The sequence below is a fragment of the Lasioglossum baleicum genome, chromosome 3 (assembly GCF_051020765.1).
Source record: "Lasioglossum baleicum chromosome 3, iyLasBale1, whole genome shotgun sequence".
Classification (NCBI taxonomy): domain Eukaryota; kingdom Metazoa; phylum Arthropoda; class Insecta; order Hymenoptera; family Halictidae; genus Lasioglossum; species Lasioglossum baleicum.
The window spans coordinates 12,174,577-12,200,715 of NC_134931.1; the positions used below are offsets into that span (position 1 = coordinate 12,174,577).

Here is a 26,139-nt window from a genome sequence, read left to right on the forward strand (position 1 = left end):
TCTATATTTATGGTGTTCGGTAACTGGAATTACTAATAGGCAGTTATTTATAATAATTCCTTAAACGGAGAAGTAATTAAAGTGCAATATCGAAGTATGTAATGTCTGGTAGATTTCCAGTTAGTCTAGTAGATGTCTAGTTTATTGATTTCCCCGAAGATTAAGTTCAAATTTGTAGTAGATTAACTAAAAACATTTTTTAGAGACGATTCAATTCGTAGCATTCTCGATGAAAAAAATGTCCTCAGTTTTTCACCTGCTTTATCACGTAAAACGAGTCGAAATTTATATACTAATTTTAATTATCATAGTTAAAATATTGCTAATTTGTCGAAAATAGGAAATTTACTGTTCACACACTTTTTGGAACCACTGTATTTGAGAAAATGACCGATTTTATTGATGACAGTCACTTTACGTTCGATAGAAATTACTGTACTATCTACCGATCGACTAGAAAAATGTAACTTATCAAACGGTAAAATCAACGCGCCGGTATCCGTGACCGACCCGTTTTATGTCACTATTTTACATCCTGTATTTTGAACAGCACGATTGCTCAATCTATCTGGAGCGAGTGTACACCTTTATCAGTCGTTGCTGCGGGTTTCATGCGATTTACAGCATGAATGAATTAATCAGGCAAGCAAAGAAGATGATTGAACGGCGTTTGGTTAATTTCTTGCCTTATTCCCAACACAACACGCGTCGACAGCATTTCAGTTGTTCCATAATGTAACAGTTTTGTGTAAGAAAATATACACATACATGCCTTGCTAGAGTAATCTATTTAGTAATACAAAACATCGAATGTACGGTAAAGGAAATTTTTTTCGAATTCTAGTTTTTACTCGTTAATGCTTAGGGGTTTGTAAATATGTCACAGTTCTTTACGTTCGAATAATGCGACCGCAGAAAGATTTCGAAATAGGTAACACGAAGCTTACATATGTGTTCATGTGCCTAAAACGAACTCTCCAATTTATTGATGTATTAGTGTCATGTAATAGACTGATTTTCATACATTTATAGCACATAAAGATCTTGACAATTTCAAAGACAACTAGAAATTATGTCATTTAATACAATGTTGTTATATATATATATTTTCACTCCAATAAAATACTTAACCAAAGATATGAAAAATTTTCCATCTGCGTAAAAATCCTCCTGTAACGTAACACATATGTTTACGTTGTCGATGAGAAAATTTTACATGAAATCTTACATGGAAATTTCTGTGTCACGAAGGGATGAAATGCATTTTCATTTCATTCCCAACGCATTTTCATTTCATTCCCACAACTGATGCAGAGCATTTTTATTTCGCATAAAGACTTTTGGATAAAGTGTAGTGATCACCAGCAAATTGAGGACATCTTGCCTCGTAAGATCTTCCGTGCTTTATGTCCCCGTAATAATCTGCAGATTTTCATACAAAATTCGAGGACTCGTATAACGGAGAGCGTTCGAAATTCTCGAACGATGCTCGCCGTGAACGACGATCGCCGGATTCTAATTCATTGGTACAAGGAATAACGCGTGTTGCAGCACCGTGGTGCATTAATGTCTTTGTTTTCTGCATTTCGTGTGCCCGGCGATGCTCACTTGGAAACAGTTCGTTGTGGAAAAGTGGTTAACAACCCCACCTGGTCTGTTCGGGCGCGGCCTTTCCCCTTCGTCTATAAAGCGACCAGGAATCCACTTCTTCCGAACATTCACTCGTCGCTTCGTCACTCATTTGTTCACCATGCGGCTCCTTATCTTCGCAGGTGAGTAGTGCGCTACACATACACACATTCACGAACTTACACGAAAAAACACATCACCACATCTTTCATAGAACAAGGACGAATATTTTTGGTGTTTCCATCCGACAGCTTGTGATCTTCCGCATGTTCTTCTCTTTTTTTTTCTGTGCGAACTGTTCGAGAAACTCGACGGGGAAAATTCGAACCGCGTACGATGAAAAAATAACCGTACGCGTGTGCTGCGACGATTGTAAATCGCGTGTGACCTTACGACCGATAGATCGCAGGATAAACGATCGATCTGCTGCTCGACAACGGCAGTGTTGTGACCATTAACACGTTTACACGTCCGGATGTTTGATCTCGAACAGAGAAGAACAATCACTATTATTTAGACCGACACCGAAACGGTCTTCTTTTACGGACTACGCAACTGCGTTCCATTCGCGGAAATTGTTACTTTGAACCCTTAGTGGGCAATCTGGGTCATTTATGTCCGGAGCGAAATTTCACTCTTTTGAATTTCTTCCTTCCCAATATTTATCTTTTCGCATTAAAACATCGATACGTGCTCCAGAATTTTTTTAGATTTTTTGAAAAACAGCAAACGAGTTGGCCACAGAGGGTTAATTACATACGAGCATCAGTTTTTGCTTAGAATCGTCGTGACCTTTTTATAGGGCTGTGAACGTGTTAATAGATGCGTAAAGTCATTCCTGGGAAAAATCGTTTTTAATTTCTATAAATTTCTATAAATTGTACGAACGCGATTACTCGAATAACTGTTCATTCTTTCGTGTGCGATACTTGCATGTATGTATATTGTATAGTATCTTCTAAATGGTTTAATTAGTTTTACGAATGTCATGAATGGAGTAAGGGAATTTTCATGTTTGAGAGATAACCATGTGAAGAGAAATTGTACCATAGTGAAGATTATGTGATGCCGAGTCGGTATTGTTCGTTTTGGGAATATTTTTCATAAATTCTATGTTTAATCAAGTTTCAATAAATAGAGAGTTTTTGGCGAGAAAAGTATATAGAGCCAGGGATGGCCAGTGTACTCTACTCCTTAAAATTAAGAGCAGGCAGCACGGCTTTCCTTGATTCGCCAGATAAACTGGTGCGTACGGGCATTGCATTCGTATTAGAAACTTGCTTCCTGAACAACTTGGTTCACTTTCGCGTTTCGGTTTATACAAATATGCAGTCCGTTACTTTCATAGCGGGATAGGAGGAACCAATCTTTCTTTCACAGCTGTGGTTTAATTAACGCGATTCAGAGATTGATCGAAATTTGGAAATTCTAAATTAGGAAGAAATATCGTGTTTCCCCCTTCGCGTATTTTAACTGCGTATTAAACTGCTTTAATAATAAAATTGTACGTACGCTAAAAACAGACGCAGATGAATTAACACGATTCGGAGATTGATCAAAATTTGGAAATTCGAAATTAGTCAGAAATGTCGTGTTCCTCCCTTCGCGAGACTAAAAAGTCAAACTACAAAAGAATTGTTAACTTATACTTTTACAATTTTCCAATATTTTTGTAGATCTGCCAGGAATTTATAGCAAAAAGATTTATTATCATGCGATTATTGCAATAAAGAATTTCGGTCCATTCATTTTTATTTGTCCAAAAACTTGTAACGAAAAATAAAAGTATTTGAATAATAATAATAAAGATGATATTATCATCAATTTATGATTTTGGTTACATAAAATACATATAATTGCTGACGAAAAATGAAGTTATTTCTTAAATCTACATTATTGTCAATTCCCACTTTTTTCCTTTCTGATTTTACTTTCAACCTTGACATTAGCTTCCTAAATAGAGTTTCGTTTGAATCACAATTATACTTGTAAATATTTTGCGTGATCTAAATCTTTAATAAATTATGTATCGTGGTATCAATGTATCAAGATTGTGTAAACTTTCTCTGGCTTCGCAACGTAATAATTATACTCGACATTAGTGAAATCCGTTGTGGGAATTAAATGGGAAAGAAGACATTGTTATTGTTGTGTGTGTGAAACTAACTAATGAGTTTCAACACGTGTGAACAATTCTGCATAAAACCTTCAAACATCCACTTAACACAAATCTAACGAATATTGCGTTCTCGTAAGGTTCACTTTAAACAAACTAAAACATTGTAATATTTATGAAAATGAAAATATTTATTTAAATTCAATAGCAAATTCCAGTTTACCATTTTTTGTTGTAAAATAGTATTTCAACACTTTCTGTTTTTTGTGTATAGAATACTTTGTAAAATGTACGCGATGCAAGAAGTAACGCTGCAAATCTTCATCTTTATGAGTTACTTTATAGATAATAGAATAAGAGAAAAATATTTGATTATTTGACTGAATAATCGATGGCGGTAAATCTAAAGGAAAAATATTATTAATTTCCATAATGTACATCACAGTAATGTACATAATTTTCGTACTTTCCTACTTACATCACGAAAATGACAGCATTAACAGTCGTAAACGATTTGTATAATTGACGGTAATCGAAGCGTAACCAAATCGAAAGGTTTAATCTTTACCTTTATGGTTTGTCTTTGCTGTCCGGTTTGTTTGCGTTTAGTTTGTCAAATCGATTTCATGCCACGGAAATAGCAGTCCCGGAATGTAAAATAACGACGACGAAATGGACATTGACATTTCCCTCTCCGTCATTTTTTCCCGCTTAAATCGAGGAAGACCTGTTATGCTTCGCGGAATAATTTCATTACGCGAATTGGCTCCGTAAAATTAGATTCAAACCGTTACTATTGATGTTCTTCTTAAGCGGCGTGTTCGCAAGCCAATAAGATTTATCAGTGCAATGGGCTAATGAAGGTCGAGTTAATTGATCCTTGGTATTTCCGTTTAACACGTAATTGTCATGCTGTGCGATTATTTATTGCGAGAGCAAAGTGAGTCACTTGTTACTTCGAGATATGTAAGTAACCTTCTTCGAAATTGCATAGTTCGCGTAATCGTGCATAATGGATTGCTATTGGCACACAGATCGTTGCAAACAACGTAACACAAGGAGCTAAACCCAACATATTCTTCTCATATTACTGTTTGATTTTTAATCGAATTATGCTCTTCACTGTGTGGAAAATATGTTGTAATTTTTAAATTTATCTGAAAGTCTCCTAGAAGAAGGTGCTCCTAGTATATTCGAGTATATTAGAATATACATTCTAGTGAATTATAGTATATTCTAATGCACTGTGCCCGAAATTACCAAAAAGCCACCTGATTTTTTGATGAAATAATTATGTCATAGTAATGAGAAGCTGATGCACGATAGCATTTTGGGATTAATAAAAGAAACCATTTACATGATTACATTCTTAGATATATTATTCATTTACAGAAAAACGTAAAGTTACATAGTTTAACAAAAAACGAACTGCTAAATTTCCATAATATAATATCTTTTATCAATTCTAAAATGCTATCGCGCATCAGCACTTCTCATTACTATGACATAATTATAAGATTTCACCAAAAAATCAGGTGGCTTTATGGTCATTTCGGGCAGTGTATATTCTAGTATATTCTAGTATATTTATATTTCGAGCACGCTTCATATTTTCTATTTGTCTCTTACATTTTCCCGACTGCAAAAGAAATCACATTTCGGCGAAGCAGTTTATTAGTACATAACTTGACTCGAATATTATTTCAGCGTTTTTCTCTTATGTATGGTAAACAAAAGCCTGCGGATGAAAATAATTGCGATTCGATCGAACGTTTAGAAACCGTTCCAACCGAACAGAATTTGTGCAATAAAACAGTGCTTTCGTTTTCGAGGGAAATCACAACCTCGTCCTTGGAGGTTTCTTATTAAAAGAGATTTTGAAAGAGCCGTGGCGTTATTTCCCGTCGATTACGACTCGATTCTGAGGTTCCCAAATGATGAGAGAGTAGTCAATTAGTCATAATAATGAGGAGTAAGAATGTACGGGTCGTCGTGGATCGACGGGTTTCATTGACTTTCCAAGTCATCGTCCGATTGCACTGGCTTCCGGTAAAGAGTTTACAGGATTTGTATAAGGTTTCTAATTCTGTATTCCCACTGCAATATTTAATGTAAATCGATGATAGATAAATGATCTGCCAACGATCACTATCAGCAGATTTGCCAACGATTCCGTTTGCGAAACTTCGCTTTTAGCACGACCCCGCAATCGCGGTCTCTTAATTTCTTTATTTCGATTGCGCACACCATTTCCATCAACCTCCATTATAGTTGATCGGTACGCGGTAACTGGTTCATGGATGATAATCTTCATTACGTTAGATTAATACCGAGTGGATTAATACCTATATTCGGTAGTGGAAGATCAGTTGTGCGTCAATTAAAGGATTGAGCTAAAGGCAAAGCGACGTAAAAAGATGAAAGTGTATATCGCGCGCGCGGATTGTAATTTAGCGAAGTTTGTCGTGGTTCTCCGCCGCAAGAAACTACATAAAATTGAAAAGTCCCTTTCATTTATCCAGTGAGCGGAAAAAAATGTGGAAAGAACACTTTGTTCGTACAAGGCCGTGCCCCAGAAATATTTGAAATAACTCCGATTTGTTTAAAGTTGCCGTTCGTAATCAGGCCAACGATGAGGATTTAATGAGGAACGATCAGATCAGTTCTCCAAATTATCGCGATCATTTTGATCGCTACCGAAAGTAACCTAAACATCGGTCAAATTGCGCTGCAAACGAGCTTCATGCGTTTTTAAAATGGACTTTCTCAAAATTTCATTTGACCAAATTCGAATTTAAATCTCCAACTTACTACAAAGCTCGAGACAAATTTCAATACTCAGATCTCTATTATTCGAAATTGTACTTTAAATATCTGGGGTGAATACATATCTTATAAAAAATATTCTACTACTTTAGGTTCGTGCACAGACAATAGCTTTGTGTTTTTTAAAATGATAAGTAAGTTTTAAAATGATATATAACAAGCAACGTAGTACAAGAATTCAACTTGCAAAGCGAAAGAATTCAGCCATTATTTTTACACCGATGTAATAGCAATAAAATGGTGCGTGGTTGTTGAAACAGCATAATACTGTTATGAAGATATTTCTTTACCCAGGAAACTTTGTGTTCACTTGAACGAGGATTAGTTTATTCCAACAGGAAGCTACTGAGACTGTCGAATGGGTTTTCAAACGAGCATAATGGCAGCGAGCTGCTGATGGAAAAGAAAGTGAACCAAACTGGGATATTCACGCAGTATTTTGCACCTATGTCACTTCGGATTGAGAAATCTGCGGCGGGAAGCAAAATAAGTAGACATTATGCGCGTACATACACAACGCGATACCACCTTTCTAACTAGCAACGGGCTGTTACATTTGCGGTTCACGTATCTGCCGGTTTTTGATTAATTACTGAACCGTAGCAGAAACAAGTAAGACTCCTTCATGCAAATTGATCGAAGTATCACAGCGGATTCGTATCCCGTATGAAATGAAATCGATTTCTTTCGATCGTTAATCAAATAAGAGAAGGATCGAAGGACAACTTTTCCTTGCTCTCGAAGGAGAACAATTTTTACCTACGAACCTATTTTAACCTAATTACAGTAAGACCTCGATTAACCGGATCCCGATTATAAACGAATATGCATTTAAACATGATTATATTATGAAGGGAAATAAATTTTCAAAAATAAAAAATTTATTTTGGGACATAATGTACATTTTAAGTATTTCTCTCGAGTTTCGATTATCCATCGGGTCTTAATTTATCCGGGCTGTTTGTCTCCCGATCAAGCCGGTTAATCGTGGTCCTACTGTATATCGAACAAATCAATGGAAAACGATTTTGACCAGTGCATTGGGTGCAGGATTTACGAAACCACCGTAGGATCTACGAAAAACTAATATCCCCGATACGGGGTCGGATATAGATGTGAACCACTACTAATCCAATTACAGAACTTCCTTATTTTGCATTATTTTTTTATGAAACTTTTGCCACCTTATATGTCGCATTTTTCTTATTAAAATGACACTAAACACGTTATAATTTGAACTGTATTTAGAGGTTCAATTTAGGCCTGGGCAACAGGTGTTTCGAGAGTTGATGACGTAGAATCGGCTGAAGTAGGTCCGGCGCCGGCCGGCCGGGTGGGAGTAGCCGATTCTACATCATTGACTCTCAGAGCACCAATTGCCCTGGACTAAGTTTCCGATCGCGTGGTCGACGAGGTCACAAAAAATGGTAGAACTACTCGATCTAAGAAATAGTACAGACCCGAGGGTTTCTTTTTAAGCACAGTAAACAATTTTTTTGATATTATAATCCCAAATGAATGATGTTATTATTGATGTTAGATGATGTTAGATGATGTTATTGGGGATGATTTGTTGGTTCACAATTGAAATTTATGTTAATGGATATTATAGGAGACTTTATAAAATATTTGCCGGTAGGTAATGTCTTAATGAACAACAAAAATTGCCAATTTTCAACTCGAATGCGATTTTCATTACAGAAAGGGACATTACCGAAACAGTTCGGTCGGTTTCTTCATAAGCATTCTGATGTTGACCGTTCGGAAATGCGTGCCACTTATTCTCGTGAAAAATGGAGAAAGACCATGGTCTTGAGAAACCGTAATTGTTAAACAGCAAGAAAAGCGACCGGCAATGAAAGGTCGGTAGCGCGGCAAGCGATTTGCTTTCGCTAATTTCGCTTCCGAGCTGATGTTTGGATCTGCTAAACGCATTGCGAACGTGATTTTGAAAGATCCGCCTCCGTATCTCGCCAATTAACCTCTGATCTAAGCTCGGGGAGCTTGTGTCGAGACGATTAGCTTCTTCGAATCGATTTTACCTCGTGGGTTTGCCTCCGCCGTCGAACTTTTGCAAAACACTGTGATTTCCTTCGACGATGGAGGCTGTCCGCGACCACGCAGACATTAATTTCATTTTTTCCCCTCTAATTAAATAGCATTCTACTCGCTCTCGTTATTCTTTGTCACCAGCCGACTTTGTCCTCCTTTAGCGAACGAATGTCGCCTCCAATTAAATGTCAATCAGCGGCAGCGAAATGTCTTCAAGTATTTGAACGCGGGAATACACGTTATGACAGACACGCAACCTGTTCACCGTTATGCAAAATAGTTCATAAAGTATTCTATCCGTTTTAAATTTAGCTTCTGCGCCACTTTATACACATTGAAACTGCATTAAGAGAAACCGCGTTCGAACTGAAGCCATGCAGCGCGGATTTTTACGCATTTGTGCGAAGCACAGGTGCCGGGAATGTAATCGAAATGAATAATGTTCGAGGGTCGCGAATTAATTTGTACACCTAATATATTGCTTTATAATAATGACAAGACTGAGCTCCAATGAAGAACTTTAAAAAAATTCTCACGAAATTATTTTTATAATTTCAATAATTGTAAAAGATGAAATTAGAAATAAGCTCCGTAGTTGTAGTGTTACTATCCTTTATTTATTGGATAGAAGTGTGAGAAACCTTCGCGATGGTCCAAAATGGCGTCCGAAATGGCGCGCGGCTCGTCGCGAAACGACTCGACGGGGCCCGTGTCATTAAAATTTGACATAGACGGCCACGGGCGAACGCGAGGCGTTAATTAAATAAGATTTGTTAACCGGAGGTTGTTACTTAATTGTCTTTCGAGCTGAGGACGCTCGGTTTATTACTCAACGCGAGCAAATTGCTCGTATCCGCGTAATTTCTCGCGCGGTAACAAAGGAAAAGGAGAGCCGCGCCGTCGGGTTTCCTTTTTCTTCGCCGGTTTAAACAAAGATTTTCCAACGAGGAAAACACGTCGAGATCGATCTAAGCTACGCGCAGTATGGAAACGATTTGGCAATCTTTCCTTAGCTTAGAAGTTCTCACAATTACTTCTTTGGGCATGTTCACAGCTTCAAACAAAATGGCTTCGCCGGCCGAGGCGACGTGAAAGTGAAACGAAGTTTTAGGACCTACCGCTTACCCTCGCGTCAATTTATTGTTACACTTTACGTGAAACCATCAACATTTTATCGGTGACTTCACCGCGGTTGTGCAATCGTTGCGTGAGTTTTTTGCAATTTAACCCTTACGTCAATAACGATCTGCCTTTTATTTACAAATAGCGAGATTATTGTAGATTTTAATGTTTTTTTGAACGTTTGTGAAGATGACTTTCAATAGGATTAATTAGCAATGTTCATGCATTAAAACGACCATTTACGACCAATTAAATTGACCCAAAAACTAATTAACACGCTGTGGACTCGTCTAACAATTAATAATATACCTTTTATTTAGATTGCGAAATTTTATGCAAAATAAAAATTGTCACAAATGCATTCAGTTCACTGTCTACCATCTTTCATTCTCCCGCAGAATGAAAATGTGTAATTATCTTAATATCACTTAATAATTCGTTGATTTTATTGGGATGGTGGTGGATCGTGTACTGCGACGAAGTAATGATTTATAAGAAAGTTATGCGCAATGAAATTGCAGTGATATTACTGTAGCGTGGCGCCCAACGCGAAATAATTTGATGCTTTCATATTCCAAGTCCTACTGTCTTCATTGTACGTCCCGTACTGTGCATAATACCTACAATTAAATATCTCCGGTAAATAGCGTGACAGTACGAGTGGCAATTGTAAAATTATAAGCGGGCATAGTCCTTGTGATTTCATGTGTAGAGAAAGTTGATCGTAGAAGCGATGCATTTCCCGTCTGAAAGGGAAGTGCGGTCTTTTTATTAGTTTGCCAAGAAAGAATGTTCTTCGACAATTATAGAATAACTTTGATCTTGAAATGAACTTTTACTTTCTCGGTTATTAACGGGTTATTAACGGGTCGGTAAGACGGAAAATGGCAATTTATATGGTCGGTAATTAGTTAGCAATAAACTGTAATAGTGATTAATTGCATCACTCGTTCGACACTGATACTAACCATGTTCTATTTATATCGCATTATAGTTCCTAAAAGTTTCTCTTGTATGTTCATAAACTTAGCGAAATTATTCCCGGCAGTGTTTTCCAAATGGTAACCATTATCTCTCGATAATGAATGGACCCATTCATCTAAATCAAAAATGTCCGTGCTCCGACATATGTAGATTGTGTAGGGCTATTATTTTTTTTTGTGACCTTACTGACTGCGCCGATCGTCGAAAATTTACTTCATACCGTCAATTAAACCGGGCCTGGGCAACCAGTGCTCCAAGAGTCAATGATGTAGAATTGGCTATCCCCACCCGGCCGGTCAGCGCGAAACAGGTCCGGACAGATCTCGCGTTGGCTGGCCGAACTACGTCATCGAATTTCGGAGCATTAACACTGAATGGCCAGTTCCAAAGATACATTGAAATGAAATAAAAATCAAAAAGCTAAGGAGTAACTCTAACAAAGAACGCTTTTTCATCGTTCTGGTATTTTGCATTAATGCAAAAATTCCTTTACAAATCTGTTCAAATAATTCTATCTCCCATTTCTGGTAGACGCGACACTCGAAGTATTAATTTCTATCTACCAATTCAGTAACAATTAATGTTATTAATGGATAGTGATAAATATATTTTATTGTGTGGGCGTAGTAAAAATTAATATTACGTATGTACATTATTGCATTTGTAAAGGCTATTTTTGAAGTCCATTTGGAGATAGCCAAATTCGTGTATGGATTAAAGAATCATTCAATCGAAGAGAGATAAATATATTTTATTGTGTGTGTGTGTGTGTGTGTGTGGGAAGACGCAAGGCTTTAATTCATCGACATGTCGTCCGTGGGGGATAGGTTAATTAAGCGTACCTAATTACACACTGTATACTGTCTACGTTTCTTGGTACTGTACATATAAATAGCTATTTGCAGCGGTCAGCGGTGGTTGTTTTCTGAGGAAGACCGGTTTAGAGGCGCGACTACTAAAAGATTATTATCATTACGTTTGTCTGCGAGGAAAGTGCGGTCGCTAGAGTATGAGAGAAATTTCCGGTAGGTTCACTTTCACGATTGTTTGACACTGATCGACGAAAGTAAGGTCATTTATTTTTACATAACCGTTTCAAGTTTAACGACTGGTTTATCTTCTCGGATGAACAGGAGATTGTACATAGCGCACAGGATTCCCAGCGATTCCGAGATCGTAAATCAAATATGTAGTAATAACGTTAGTAGACGAATACTTGTTATTCTTGCAATTTACAAAATGAGAATTACATTTTCTGTCACTGTCTCTTTTAATAATTATTTACGTTTAGGTACACAAATAGTTATTAATCCTATATCTCGTGCTGAAAATGAAAATCATGTTCTCTGTTAATGTTTCGTTTCATTATCATTTGGCTAATTATTATCAATTATTACTTGCGTTAAGGTACGCAGAAGTACTTGTTAGTGCTGCATCTCGTGCTGAAAACGAGATTTATGTTTTCTGTTAATGTTTCTTCTAACCATAAATGTCTTTTTAATTAGTACGTCGAGTCTAGTTGAAAATGACCATTCACACGAGTTAGGATAGCGTAACATACAATTTCTTAGGCTTTTTATGTGCTTTCTTGATTTTTGTCGCTAATTAGTGACACAATTCTATCGAAAGTCGTTAGCTAAAAGTATGGCATGGTTTTCGATATTCTTGTTCTCGCTTTGCAAAAATAATTCTAGAATCCTGTAACGTATGCATATCGAGTCAAACGTTATCGATTTCTTAAAAAAATAAGAGAAATTTTATTTTTCTGTTATCATTATGTATTTGTTCAGGAAAATACTAAGAATTTCTTTTAAATATAAAGGAAGTTGATCACACACACTGCAGCTCTGTATACAAATTTTTTGATAAATTCGCGTATTGTTAGGGTCGCTATTTTCCATGTGTATAAATGAAACATAAAGAAATGTTGAAGTTAGCTTCGCGCCAAAACAGTCTAGTGTCCGAAAGAAAAAGACATCTGATTCGATGTTGCCAACCGTGAGAATCCCTGTACGATGATTTGCTTAATTTTTTCATTAAACTTGCTCCCCTTGGCTGCAGTGTATGCGATCGCGCCTATTATACCTGGAGAACTGACTTCCTTGTTAGTCGCATTAAATCAGAGTAAAACAACATCAAAGAATATTGAGCCCATAGGAAAGTCTTCCGGGTTTGGCCGGTGAATAAGTGTTATGGATACCCGCGAGCACTTATTCAACTGATGCAGACTTATGGAACGGAGTATGCGTACGTGCATGTAGAAATGTGTCTATCATTTATCGCGAAATTGTTATTATTCCCTCGGGCCTAATCCCAACTGTCTGCTTATGGAAAGTATAATACAATGCGATTATGTCATTGGTCTTCGCCGCGTTGTCGCTCTCGCAATCGTTGTTACCACAAGAAATGAGGAATCTCAATTATCTGCTACGAAATATTAATTAGACGATGATTACACTATCCGTCCCGTCTTTCCATTTCTTTGAGAAGTCGACATCGTCGGAACAAAGTAAATACCGATGGCCGAAAGTAAGCGTCTCGTTGCTGTTGTTCAGTGAATCGAATAATGAATCGGCAGTTCATGGCCATGCAAATAGACATTTCGCTTGTGGTCACTTCTGTTGCAAGTTTTGCACAGAAGAAAATCAAACAGTTTTATTAAAATAGCCTTCGAATAGTTTCTTCTTTATGCATTACGCTTGAAAGTTACGTACTAGAGTGTGCCACAACCGTACTTTCTTGCGATTCAATTACCTACTTTGCAGACTTAGAGTGAGCATAGTTTTAATATGCTAAGTTGGAATTTTCATCTATTGTATCTTAAAAGAGACGATTAGAACATACTCCTCGAGACAGCTTGTTCGTTTACGAATGAGATCACCACCGTCAATGAACAATTAAAAATCTCTAGAATTATATAACATCGATTCGGAAAGGTCTATGAAGTAACTACCGGTCGGCAAAGTGTTAAACTATCGCATTCTAATTTTTGTAATAGCGTGCAGTTCGCATCGCCCCTTGAACAGAATCTAACAACGAAAGTTTCCGACTTGTGCAACCGGGGCAACAAGATTTGTGCGTTAAATATCGTACGTTTCTTATTGCAATCGATTGTCTTGGTACTCCGATTTGACTTGCTATCGACGGAAGGTTTCATTGAATAGCGAACCTCGAAAGCGAACCTTGTGGGAAAAGTTTCTCAAGAGCGCGTAACTTTCTCTGCGTTAGGCTGCTTTCCCAACTCCTTTCCGCCTTCGGACTGCACACTCTCAGTCAACCAGAACGACATAAAAGTCACCTGCGAATTCGTCCTTCCGCAATTTCGCAGCGTCGAATTACAAATCAGAATAATTCCTTTAATATCCGTGTTCCGAGCTCGCCTGCTGGAATTACCGCAGCCATGGTGTACCGATCCTATAAAATAGATGAAATATGAAATGTTTCAAAACTAAAGAAATATGTTGAAAACAGGTCTTTTCGTAAACGAACATTCGGTCGAGATAGACTGCAAACATAGTGAAGATCTAGTCTCCTGAAGCAATGTGTCAGCCAGTTTTCTTCACGTCTCGAGTGTTCACGTTCTGTTTCCAAGCGAATATTTTCTTGCCAATTAAGAATGGATTTTTATAGTACAGTATCTGTTTCCACGAAAAAGCTTTTATGTATCTACCTCCTGGTGAAGACGTAATTCACCATTACACATTGATCGTGGAAAAATTTTGGTCATGATCGAAGTAAAAGTCACTCAGTTAAAAGGTTGATAATGTGTAATTAACAGAGTCATGACTTTTGCCGGTGGCTGCAACGAACTGCTCCACCGAGTGAAAGTTTTTAATCAAATTTCCGAGCACACTTTGAAAATTCCTAATCGGGACCTCCATTAGCAAAGTTCGAGGAGGTCGACCTAATTCCCTGCTATTGCCAAGCGAAAGTTTTTAATCGAATTTCCCGTCGCAAATCCCCGATCGTTGCCACTACATTCGCAAAGTTCGAAAAGGTCCAATTCGTGGCATCGTTCCGATCGATATGCAACAATGTTCCATGCAACATAATGAGCAGGTCGTGACCCGCGGTTCGCATAAAGTTTACCAATTATAATACAATTTGCAATTGTTCGCGAAGTGTCTCAACCAGGCGAAACCATAGCTGTGGAACGATGGGAGATAGAACGAAAATTCAGAAAGGGAGATTAAATAGTCTTGAATGATTCATCGCGTGCTGCATAACATCTGACGCGAAAGTGAACGCGTTCTAGAGATTTCAAGGTGATGCATATTTCTTTGAAGGAAACTGTATGCACATTCTTTTATACACCTACCGGTGGTTACGTTTTATTGTACTTTGCAAAAAGGTTGGGCACTTGTGTCGAAAACACTTGAACTTGACCATTGCATCAGACTATACGTCTCTGCTGTACACAGTTTGTGGATTTTCGAGTACGCAGTTTGAGCATTTACGATCCTTCTAGCTTCTAAACAAAATTATTTCCGTTGAATACAGTCACCCATAGAAATCAAGCTTTTTGAAGATTATGATTATAATTGTTGTGACTCGACGTATAAGTTATGCAATTTTCCATCAAATTAAGAGAAGAACGGACGAACAATTTAGAGCATGGTCTTGTGCAACGTCTGCTGACCTCGTGACTTCGTTTTCTCACGCAGGACGTTGCACAAAGATCCCTTGTTCAAGGAACGGATTAGTGTCGCCTATCCGCTGCTCAATTGTTGTCGAGGCCAGCCTGTTTCCCTTTCCAAAACAGGACCGTTATGTCCTAGCCATATTCCAGGTCCTTAACCCAGAACTTGCATCAGCGTCGATCGATGCATCTGTATTTAGACGTGTTGCTTTGCCGACGTATTTAGATCATTTTACACGAAATTCACACTTAAATGTTTTACAGTGGTACCTCGGTATACGTCTACTTTGGAATACGTCCAATTCGGAATACGTCCTGTTTGGACGTGACTTTGCTCGGTATACGACTTCTGTTCGGTATAGGAGATCAATTTTTTGTGTGAATTTTGCCTCATTTTTAAATAATTATCTCGGAGGAAAAATTAAATTAATAATCAATTACATTCGTAGTTGATGTATTATTACATTATTAACACTAAACCTACCGAGCCTTAAAAGTAACATGTTCCTTTATGAAAATGACAAGAGTGATTTTATTTAGACTTTGTGCGACTCTTATTGTACTGCTCTAGTAATTTTAATCTTAGTAATCTTCATCTAGTAAGTCTTGTAATTTTCTAGTAATTCTTAAACTATAGAATTTAAGAGGAAAATTTTAAATTAAAATATAAATTAGTAAATTTGTTGTATATTTATTATGAAATTTAAAATTGAGGGGAAATTTTAAATTAAAATATAAATTAGAAAATTTATTATAAAATTTAAGGGTAAGTTTTTTAATTAAAATATAAATTAGTACATTTATTATAAAATTTAAAATTGAGGAAATTTTAAATGAAAATATAAATTATTAAATTTATTATAGAATTTAAGAGGAAGATTTTAAATTAAAATATAAATTAGAAACTTTACTTTATTGTAATGCTCTACGAAAGATATCTATACAATCATTTCTTATGAAATCATTTTTATTATTTTAATAATTGTAAAATAAAAAATCTGGAACCGGTCATTTTGACCGGTGGTGGTAGGTTTAGTGTTAACTGACTGATCATACAAGTAAGGATCAGTAATGGAATTACTGTATGATCGCGAAGCCCGCGAAGACACAACACAGAGAGATGAAAGAAAATGATCAGTGGATCGAGTGTACCGGTTTTGATACAGAACGCGAGCTTGATACAGAATAAACGATATAAATATAAAGATATAAAGATAGATTTAAAAATAATAAAAATAATAAAATCTCATTTTTTATTTATGTTTAAACAGTGTCCAAATTATTTTACAACTCCATTAATGTAGGTATAATATCAATAGGAGACTTTTTTACATGAGAACGGATTAATCATTTTCACATTACTTCTTATGCGAAAGGTTGGTTTGGTATACGTCCTATTCGGTATAAGTCCAAACATCAGGAACGGATTAAGCTCGTATACCGAGGTACCACTATATTTTATTTTATTCATTTCTTAATTACTCGTATTAACTAATCAACGAAATCACGAAGAAGTACACCTAATATTATATTATTTCTGTGGCATGTTTTTCTGCGAAATTAATCGGAATGTTGTTGTTTGCTTGATAAGGTCTTTTAGCAATTTCCCTTGGAGAGAAGACGGTTTCCCCCGCAGTTGAAAAGGTAGAATCCTCTTCCGGAAATGCGGACGACATTGTCATGCTGGAAATCGACGTAAAGGAACCTGTGAAGAGATCACCGATACAAACCAGCCCCGATTATGGAGCTAATCAGTACAGTCTTCAGAGTGCTGACGCTCAGCAGGTAACGAGTCAATTTACATTTACATACCTCCCCGAAAAGTTTTAAACAGTTCTCGAGCTTTGACCATTGTTCTTAATTAAAAATTTACAATTTAGAATCAACGAGTCACCCCAATTTCCATAATTTTTAGTTAGAAAGCTGAAAAAGCATTGGAACCTTGCCCCGACAATTTTTCATTAACACCTATACATTTTCCAAGGACATTTCCGAAAGTCAGCTGTTACATAAAGAGTTTGATCATTCTCATTTTGCAAGAAAATGTATAATTGACTTTGAAATGACCTTGACCTCTTCAGACAGGAAAACTTCACCTACATATTCTAATGTAGTGTTCGAATTCTGCCTTGCGATAATTTGTTTCTGACACGTAAGTGTTGATAAATTAGGTCGAGGTAAATACCAGGCTATCATGTATTAATATCAGTTTTTGATGCAACTCTTGCAGAGAACATAAATCTTAAATTGACTTTATTCAGAACAAGTTACAAATTTGTATTTTCACCATTGCCCATTTATTTGTATCTGCGACGCACAGTCATTTTAGTTACTAATACACCTTGTGTATTTATCAGATATTTGTCAGTTCAATTTCACTTTGATTTATAATAGTTTAATACTTTGAAAAATTGTGATAAATCTTAAGCGTTTGCAATTGGAATGATTTGAAACAGTCATGCGACGTTGAACTTTAGAGGAAGTATACAAAGTAGAATCCTTGACCGAAGATCAATGTCGCGAAGTAATACTATTACTCTTATCTATATTCGATATCGTACTACCGTTGTCTACATTCCGATAACGTAACCGAGCAATGTCCCATGATGTTAATGAACTCGCGATTGTCCGCGACTATGAAGATAAGCAGTTGTCAACAACCTTTGTTCCTGCACTTGACACTCCTTGGGAGGCGTGATTAATTGATTATGCTAAGGTACGATCGGACACTCCACTGCGAACTTGTATATGTATATGCTTAATAAACTACTCATCATTTCGTTTCAAAATCCATACACAGAAACAAAAAGGATGACATTTTTTAAATTAACAAATATATTTTCCTTCGTATTTTATTGTGAGAATACCAAAAACTCAACGATACACATGTAGCTAGTAAAAATTACGAATTACTTAACTAATCGAATAAGCAATACCATTATAGTGCTTCTCATGTTCCTTTTAGAAAATGACGACTTCGTTAGAAAGCAATGTCTTCATAATCGTCTAAGAATGAGCACTTCTTGTTTCGTAGTTTGCTCGTGCGTGCCAGCACATTTTTTGAAGTTTCACTATTCACTCACAAGAACTTTCATCTAATAGTCAAGTGACGCAATACAGGAGTAATCAAATTACACAATTACTAATTGACCACTTGCAATCCTAGAATTTCATATATTTGGACTAGGGAGAAAGAATTTTCTTATGAAAAATATATTTTCCCAAGGATTTTTTTATAAATGTAAGCAATAGCGTTATTTAATCTGTTAACAATGACTTGAAGATATTAAATTGAGAGGAACGAAATCAAAGGAATAACTAACGATCGGTATTTATGAGTTAACGCAATAGATTGACAGAATATATATCCTTTCAAGGATAACATAACAAATGACCAATAATGCCGCCATGTCTGCCTTTCTTGTCCGAAGACAATAAGTGTTCCTAGAAACGGGCAACATCATTGCTCTCGGTCAACCGTGACTATTGGCCGCCTATCACTGGCCAACGTAGTGACTAACTTCGTAAAGTGTAGCCATGAGCAGTCGGGATTTTTCTTTTCCATTAGAACGGAGGGGTCCGCCTTCATTATCTAGATATTTCGTTGCGACAACTGCAATTGGTTCAATACCATTCGTTTCCATACCTGCGATTACCATTGTCACTTCACTAATCCGTAATACCTCAACCACGCTCGAGAATTTGCACATTATTGATTGCAACGTTTTTACAGAGGATGGACATTCCTCGTAGTCATTTTTACGAATATCATTCTTGTTGATTCACAAATTATAGTGCAATTATAATGCATAATATAAATTACGAATTATTAAGGACGTTCAACTCTTCTGCTTTTTCGTTGTATAACATTTTTTCATGTGATTTTTGCATTCTTCCAAAAATTATATTCACATTCTTAAAACTAATTTTGCCAAGTGCCATTCTTTATGATATATTCTTAAATATTTCTAAATAATAATGTATTGTATAAAGTAAATTATAAATTGTTAAGGGACGTCCGATGTTTCTGCTTTTCTTCATGTGACATTATTTCATGTTACTTTTACAAAAATTTATTCTCCAGTATTGTAAGAAAGATAGTACCTACAAGCTCAAATTATATCTTACACAAGAAGCATGATAACAAATATTAATCGTTTCCTGTTTAAGGTAAACCATAATGTTCGATATGTAACTTAATATTTATTTCCACCTTACATAGATCAATACAAGGTGTATCGGCCGGAATCACAATTTCCCCTCATTCTTCCATAATAATCTAGGTTAAAATACTTGAGTTATTTGAAAGTGAGAGGAACTGAATTCCAGAGTCGAGGAATTCACGAAATCGTAAATCCTCCTTCTAGAGCAGGTTGTGGTATAGCCAATTTGCTGTGCACGGTAGATCAACGAAATGTTTTTTAACTATAGCGGAAAAATCCACAGTCTATTAATATCTAATATATTTATAGTAGATCCTGTTCGAAATCATCAACCCGAGTCTGACTCGCTGTCATAGTGCGTTAATATAAAAATTTCATGTAGAAAACTACTGTCTTACGTAAAAAATGGCTTTATAGAGTGTGTCCTTTTATGGAGACAGTCTAAGGTCCGAAAATGGATTCGAAAATCGCGTGTAAAACTGCGTCGAGAAAGTTTAGGAGCGTACTTTCAAGAACGAGGGGAAAATCCGGATTTAAAATAGAAGAATGAATCATTGATCTACGGTGCTTTAGTTTCGAAGGGGTTCTTGTGTCTCTCTACACCTACACCCGATCCTGATTGTTTAGCCGTGCTAAACGCGATCATGCTTTCTTGCATAACTTTTACCTTCTAATCGGTTCGACCTGACAAAACCGGTAATACCACACCCAATGATCGAGAGTATATCCGTCTGCAAGTCTCGGGGGCCCTAGATACGTTCTCCATATGGTTCACGGCCTTGTGTACCGTTACCGTGACGAGTTGCTTTGAATGAATCCATCTTTACTCCCATTTATAGGTCATCGACTCATCCGCGATGCTGACAATCCATTCATGGGAAGATCCCTACCATACTCGTGATTTTTCTCGTTCAATACAACATTAACATTCGCTGAACGCGTTTAATAGAACATCTCGCTGTTACATAATTAACGTTGCGTTAAATTACATAATTATCAGTTTAGCTGTTTTGTGGTACGCTAAAAACTATTATCTCATAACGCGCGACAGTATTTTTGTTTGATTTCGAACGTGATGGAGGTTCTAACAGAGTGAAGGATTGACATCAATTTCTTGTTTGAAGAAAATTACATTCTTGGTTTTGTAAATTCGACTGTGAATGCATGGAGACATTTTGCGAAACGACTTGTAGTGTGGGCGTTAGTGAAAGTCTGTTTGGCAGAGGTGCTTGCAGTTCCGGATGACGATGCATTCTGAAGTTTTCACTTCTGTTTGATAACGATTGAGAACTATTTGTAACAGTATTGCAAAAATAAACGGTTTTAAAAATTTTTATAATATCTTTGATTTTATCCGACATATTTTTTTTGTGCATACACAAAAAAAATTTTTATTAGTCGGTGGAAATGTTTTCCTTAATAAAAATCATATTTTAATATCATTAATAAAACTCCCCCATTTTACATGTACATGTCAACATGACGAGATATGGTCTCAAAGAGTTCGAAAATCCTACTTGAAGAAAATTGTTTGATTACTACAATGTTTGCCTCCTCCCAATGCTTGCCTACCACCAAGCTGACACCGTCTATATTTCTAGCTGTCACCGGAGTACTTGTCAATCTTGCAAGAATACGCGCAGGAGCAGCCGCAACCTGCACCGCCTCAGCGCAGACCGCAGCCCGCGTACGCGAGACAACAGCAAGCTTTGCAGCAAGCTTACTACAACTTCCGTAAGCCAACGGTAGTTCCCCCTCGACCTCGTCCTCAGCTGCACCCTCAAGCTCTAGCTCAAGCGGAGGTAGCCGCGGAGATTCAGGCTCAAGTGGACGCTCAGAACCGTGCGGAGGCGATCCGCACCGCTCGCTTAGGCTCACCAAGCCCATCGGCCACGGACACGTACCAAGTCTCGGCTTATAGTCAGCCGAAATTGGGAACGTTCGAGCAGGAGCTGCTGCAGCTGGTGTCAGCGAACCAGGCGCAGGAATTTAAGCTTTTGCCGACCCAGCCGAAGGGTGGTTTGTCTGCATACTCTCAGCAATTGGTGGGTTACCAACCGCAGTACGAGAAGCCAGCTGCCGCAGCACCCCAACTTCCTGAACAGTATCACATAGAGACCTCTCCACCAAGGGCCTACCAACCACGGCCGATACCCGCTTATCAATCGGTGGAGGAGCCTCAGTATCAAGCTCAGCCCGCAAAGGCTTTTCAACCCTCGCCACAGTATGATTATGCAGCTGACGACGCTCATTTGAAAGCCCTGGAACAGGCACAAGCTCAGGCCCAGGCTCAAGCTCAAGCTCAAGCGTTAGCATTCCAGAAGGTCGCTCAAGTTGAGTACAGGCAGCACACGCAAAACGCCCTGGAACACATAAGACTGACGAACGAGGCGGACAAGCAGCGGACAGCTCTGGAGCAGATCCAACAAGGCGCGCAGGTTAGCGATGCAGGACGCAGTTACCTGCAGGAGCAGTTGCAGCCTAAGAGCGCAGACGCTGCATACCATGCCAAAGTCAAAGCTCAAACCACCGCGGAGGTAGCAGAAGCAAGGAAGTTGCATCAAGCTCAAGAGTTCAAGGCTCACGCGGACGCCATTCGAAAACTGGAGGCTCAACAAAGAGCTCACCTGAGGGTGCAGGAGGAGGTGCGCAATTACGCATTGAACTTCGAGAAGAACCAAGCGAGAGCTCAGGAACTGGCGCAGGCGCAAGCTGAGGCTCTGTACAAGGCGCAGCTGCAGGAACGTAATCAGATTAACAAACAGATCATAGCGATCTCGAAGAACCAGGTGGAGGGGAAGAAGGCGCACCCGGACTCCCCAGTGCAGCATTACACTCTGCAACGCAACAGCACTCCTCTCCCCGCGTTGAACAGTTACTTCACCAATGATGAGCTGCAGAAGTACCAGGCGTCCGGGTCCTCTTACGTGCCCAGATCGGTACCGAAACCCGATGCCCAGATCGAAACCGCTCAGGTGCAACAACCCGCCATCACCCAGCCCCGACAGGCACATAAGCTCAAGCTGCCCCTCTCCCCGCAGTCCGTGTACGTGTCTGAATCCGGGCTGCTGAAGAAATCGCCGATCAAGTCGATCACGATCGAGGAGGTGGACCCGGAAGTTCACAGCCGCCAGATCTATCAGACCGCTACGCCCAAGGCGCACACACTGACCGAGGAGGAGCTGTCCGCTCTGATCAACGCCGGTTACACCGTCACTCCCGTCCCGCAAACCGCGAAGTCGGATCAGATATTCGCGGTGGAGAGCGCAGTGCCTGTCGGTTACTACACGAAGAAACAGAAGCCGCAGGCCTCCAGGCCAGAGTACGTTACCTACGAGGAAGTGATACAACGCCCGCATAAGCTTATCAGAAAAAACGGGCCCGTTCTGAAGCAGAACGACGGACACACCGACGCCAGCGAGAAAGTCACCTATCTGCTACCTCTGGACACCGCCTACGGCACGAGACAACCCCCCCTCAAACAGGAAGAGTAAGGTAGAAGAGAGATGCTCCCCGTTCGGCGGTGTTCTAACAAGTATTAATCGCGCAACATGCAACTGGAATATGCAGTCTGTCCCGCAAAAGCGTCGTCAGACAGGTTCTACTATCGAGGTTTTCGGTCATGTTCTCTTGGGATTGATCCGTCATTGTTTCGCAAGCATTCCAGCCAGCTTTGTCAGGACGTAACACCCTATCTACCGGAAGCCTATTAACAGGCTTTTCAATATTTAATTAAATTAAATTAAATCAAATTAAAGCTCGATGATGATTCTTGATGAAGCTAGCTGCAATGCTTGCAAATGCCTCGACTGTAGAAACTATAAGAGCGGTGTGGCGATGTCTCTCCGAAAGGTTTGGAAAAGATGTGATATAGATTGAAAATGTATTTTGAAATGCCATATCTGATACCGAGTTAATAATAGAATGAAAGCAAGTTTTTTTGAACAACTGGAACGAGATTTTGTTAAAAAAATTATAAATAAAAAAAAGACTTGAATCGTTGAAGCCATATGTGCACGAAGTGCAACATAGAAAACACAGCGTTGTGACCGAATGGCTATCCTAATCACCAAATGCAGATCCCATGAAAACTGTTTGGTCACAAGGCTGGAAAAATATAAAGGTTCCATACAAAAATGTTGTACATGAAATTGTGCATATGATTTTAGAATGCAAATGTTATGAAGCGTTGGACCCATCAAGTAAAAGCGTATTAGTGTCTTCGATGTACTTGCTATCTACATTAAATTTTACACAAATATGTTAATATTTCCAGAGATATCACCACTACTCTTCTGTGGGACAGACTGTAGCTCTCGCATTTGGTCCCTACAACGTGTCCTTTGATCAAAACGCGGCGCAGAGGCGTGCAAATTGTTAGCTCGATGGTCCATAACGATTTGCCAGTGCGTCATTGAAATTTTGCAAAATTTACGAGAAATCTACTCCATGTTTTACCTGTACTTTAGATGTCTCTTCGAGTTACAGATTAGACGTGGCGTCTAGAGGAGGAGAACAATGTTCAAACTGCGAATTTTGTTGTCAGAACATTATGGAATAAAACACTTAATGAAGGTTCATTAACGTTTTCATTTTATTTTGGAGTAAATCGGATGTTTACCTTCTTATAGCCTAGAAAAGTTTGCTTCTTATACTCTTTGTCTTGAAGACCGGATGGATTTCGATCATCTGCTTTTAGTTTAATTATTCGTGTATTTATTTTCATAGTGTTTTTCTACAGAGTATATCTACGTTGTTCCAGAGGATTCATTAGTGTTTTTGTGAAGTTTACGCAATACTTTAATGTAAGACATGCCTAATCTGCACATGGCATCATGTTGAAGCTTCGACGGAAAAGGTTTTCGAGTCTTTGTCGATGAAACAAAGATTGTTTGCGAAGAGCGTTTTCATTTCTTTGTTGCAGTTCGAGACTGATAACTTGCAACGCCTCTGTATTTTCAACCGCCTGGTTTTGCAACATTAATCTGTCGAATAGCGATCAGCAATATGTATACACTTTTCATTCGTTTTCATTTATTTATTTAAAAATTCATCTGTCGAGTCCTGACACATTTGGCGAAATTACATTTTGCGCGTGTGTGTTGTATTAAAATGATTTCCATTCGCATACAATCACATCAGAGCGTTTGTGAACGCGATCCTCCTGTCGACAGGTTAATTTTGCGACACTTTCATTTAAAAGAAGCGTGAAAAGGTAACATTTCATAAAGTCACGAATTATGCAATTATCGATGATCATATATTATTGTCACTGTACCATTTTCTCATGCGTTCAACTTTTTTTAATTTACCATACTCCGCTTTACCCGAGTAGTGTCCACTGAAACGTTGAGACGGGAATGAAAGTATTCGTTGATCAAGTGTCTACATGTTCCCTTGTGCAGTAAATAACTATTAATTATAGCGTAGCAATGATTTACTTCCTAGTTTCGATGCGGACGTTTCCTTCCGTATTCCTGAATCTATATTTTTCGTTAAACGTTCAATGTTGTTTATCGCTTCGAGCCACGATTCAAACGAGCCAAGCATATTGATTGACAAACTGTTGATAACGAAAGTTCTAATCACTTATTTATATTCACAAGCGTGCGAGAATAACTCGATTCGAATAGCGCTGATAATAATGAGCTTGAATCTGCCTTGATTCGTACACGGTGTCAATCAAGATGAGTGATCGAATTAAATTGCCGCTCATTAAGCGTGAGTATAGATTGTGGAACAATTTTCTAGCGTAAACGAGTACGACCAGTACAGATTTTACGCGATATTAATTGTAGATGGTATGTGCGACGGTGCTAAGTCGATTATTAATTATTAATTTATACCTACTATTTGTATATACTAGACAATAAAACAGTTCAAAAGTCCCGCTTCGCGATGTCTAATACATTCCCCTCAAATGCTCATTGTACGAACTATCACATTTTGAATGGAAATAAAAATTTCGATTTGTTATTCCAAAAATCAAATTCGGTGTTTAGGAGTTTCCATAATTATTTGATCTTTGATCGTATGTAAATGACATTTTAATTTGGCACAACAGTATCTTTATGCTTGTGAAACGTCATCGAAATTGAAGTTACATCATTTCGAATTAATTATTAGGTTCTAGAGAAAGAAATGCAGGATTTTTGTTCCTTTGTTTTAATTGTAATTTTGTACCAATAAATATTTACCTTAATTTAATGACTTATAATGTCATTTTAAAGCTTGTTTTACACTCTATCTAATTATGCTTCTGATATTTAATTTTGTTCAAATTTTTATTAAACTATTTGGCTGTCGTTGCATACCAGCGCTGCACTGTGCACTCGTTGACACTTCCTTCGCCCCATACTTCGTATATGGTCCGAGCCGCTTGAGCGGTACTTCGGCCTAGTTTGAACTCATAGAAAAAAGTAATGCGAAAATCACGTTTTGACATCCTGAAATATAAGCCAAATAATTGAACAAACTTAAATATCAAAAGCATAATTAAATAAAGCGTAAAACAAGCTTTAAAATGACGTATAAATGAAATTAAGGTAAATATTTATTGTTATAAAATTGCAATTAAAACAAACGAACAAAAATTCTGCATTTCTTTC

The 26,139-nt window shown here is 37.9% G+C and overlaps 1 protein-coding gene across 1 annotated transcript; it reads left to right on the forward strand.

Annotated features, from left to right (window-relative positions):
- The first annotated feature begins 1,616 nt into the window (after window positions 1–1,616).
- LOC143207475 (uncharacterized) lies at window positions 1,617–25,420 on the forward strand. Its single transcript, XM_076421004.1, has 3 exons — window positions 1,617–1,772; window positions 16,960–17,153; window positions 21,133–25,420. The coding sequence occupies exons 1-3, from the start codon at window positions 1,751–1,753 to the stop codon at window positions 23,023–23,025; spliced, it is 2,109 nt and encodes a 702-aa protein (XP_076277119.1). The 5' UTR covers window positions 1,617–1,750; the 3' UTR covers window positions 23,026–25,420.
- Window positions 25,421–26,139: the final 719 nt, after the last annotated feature.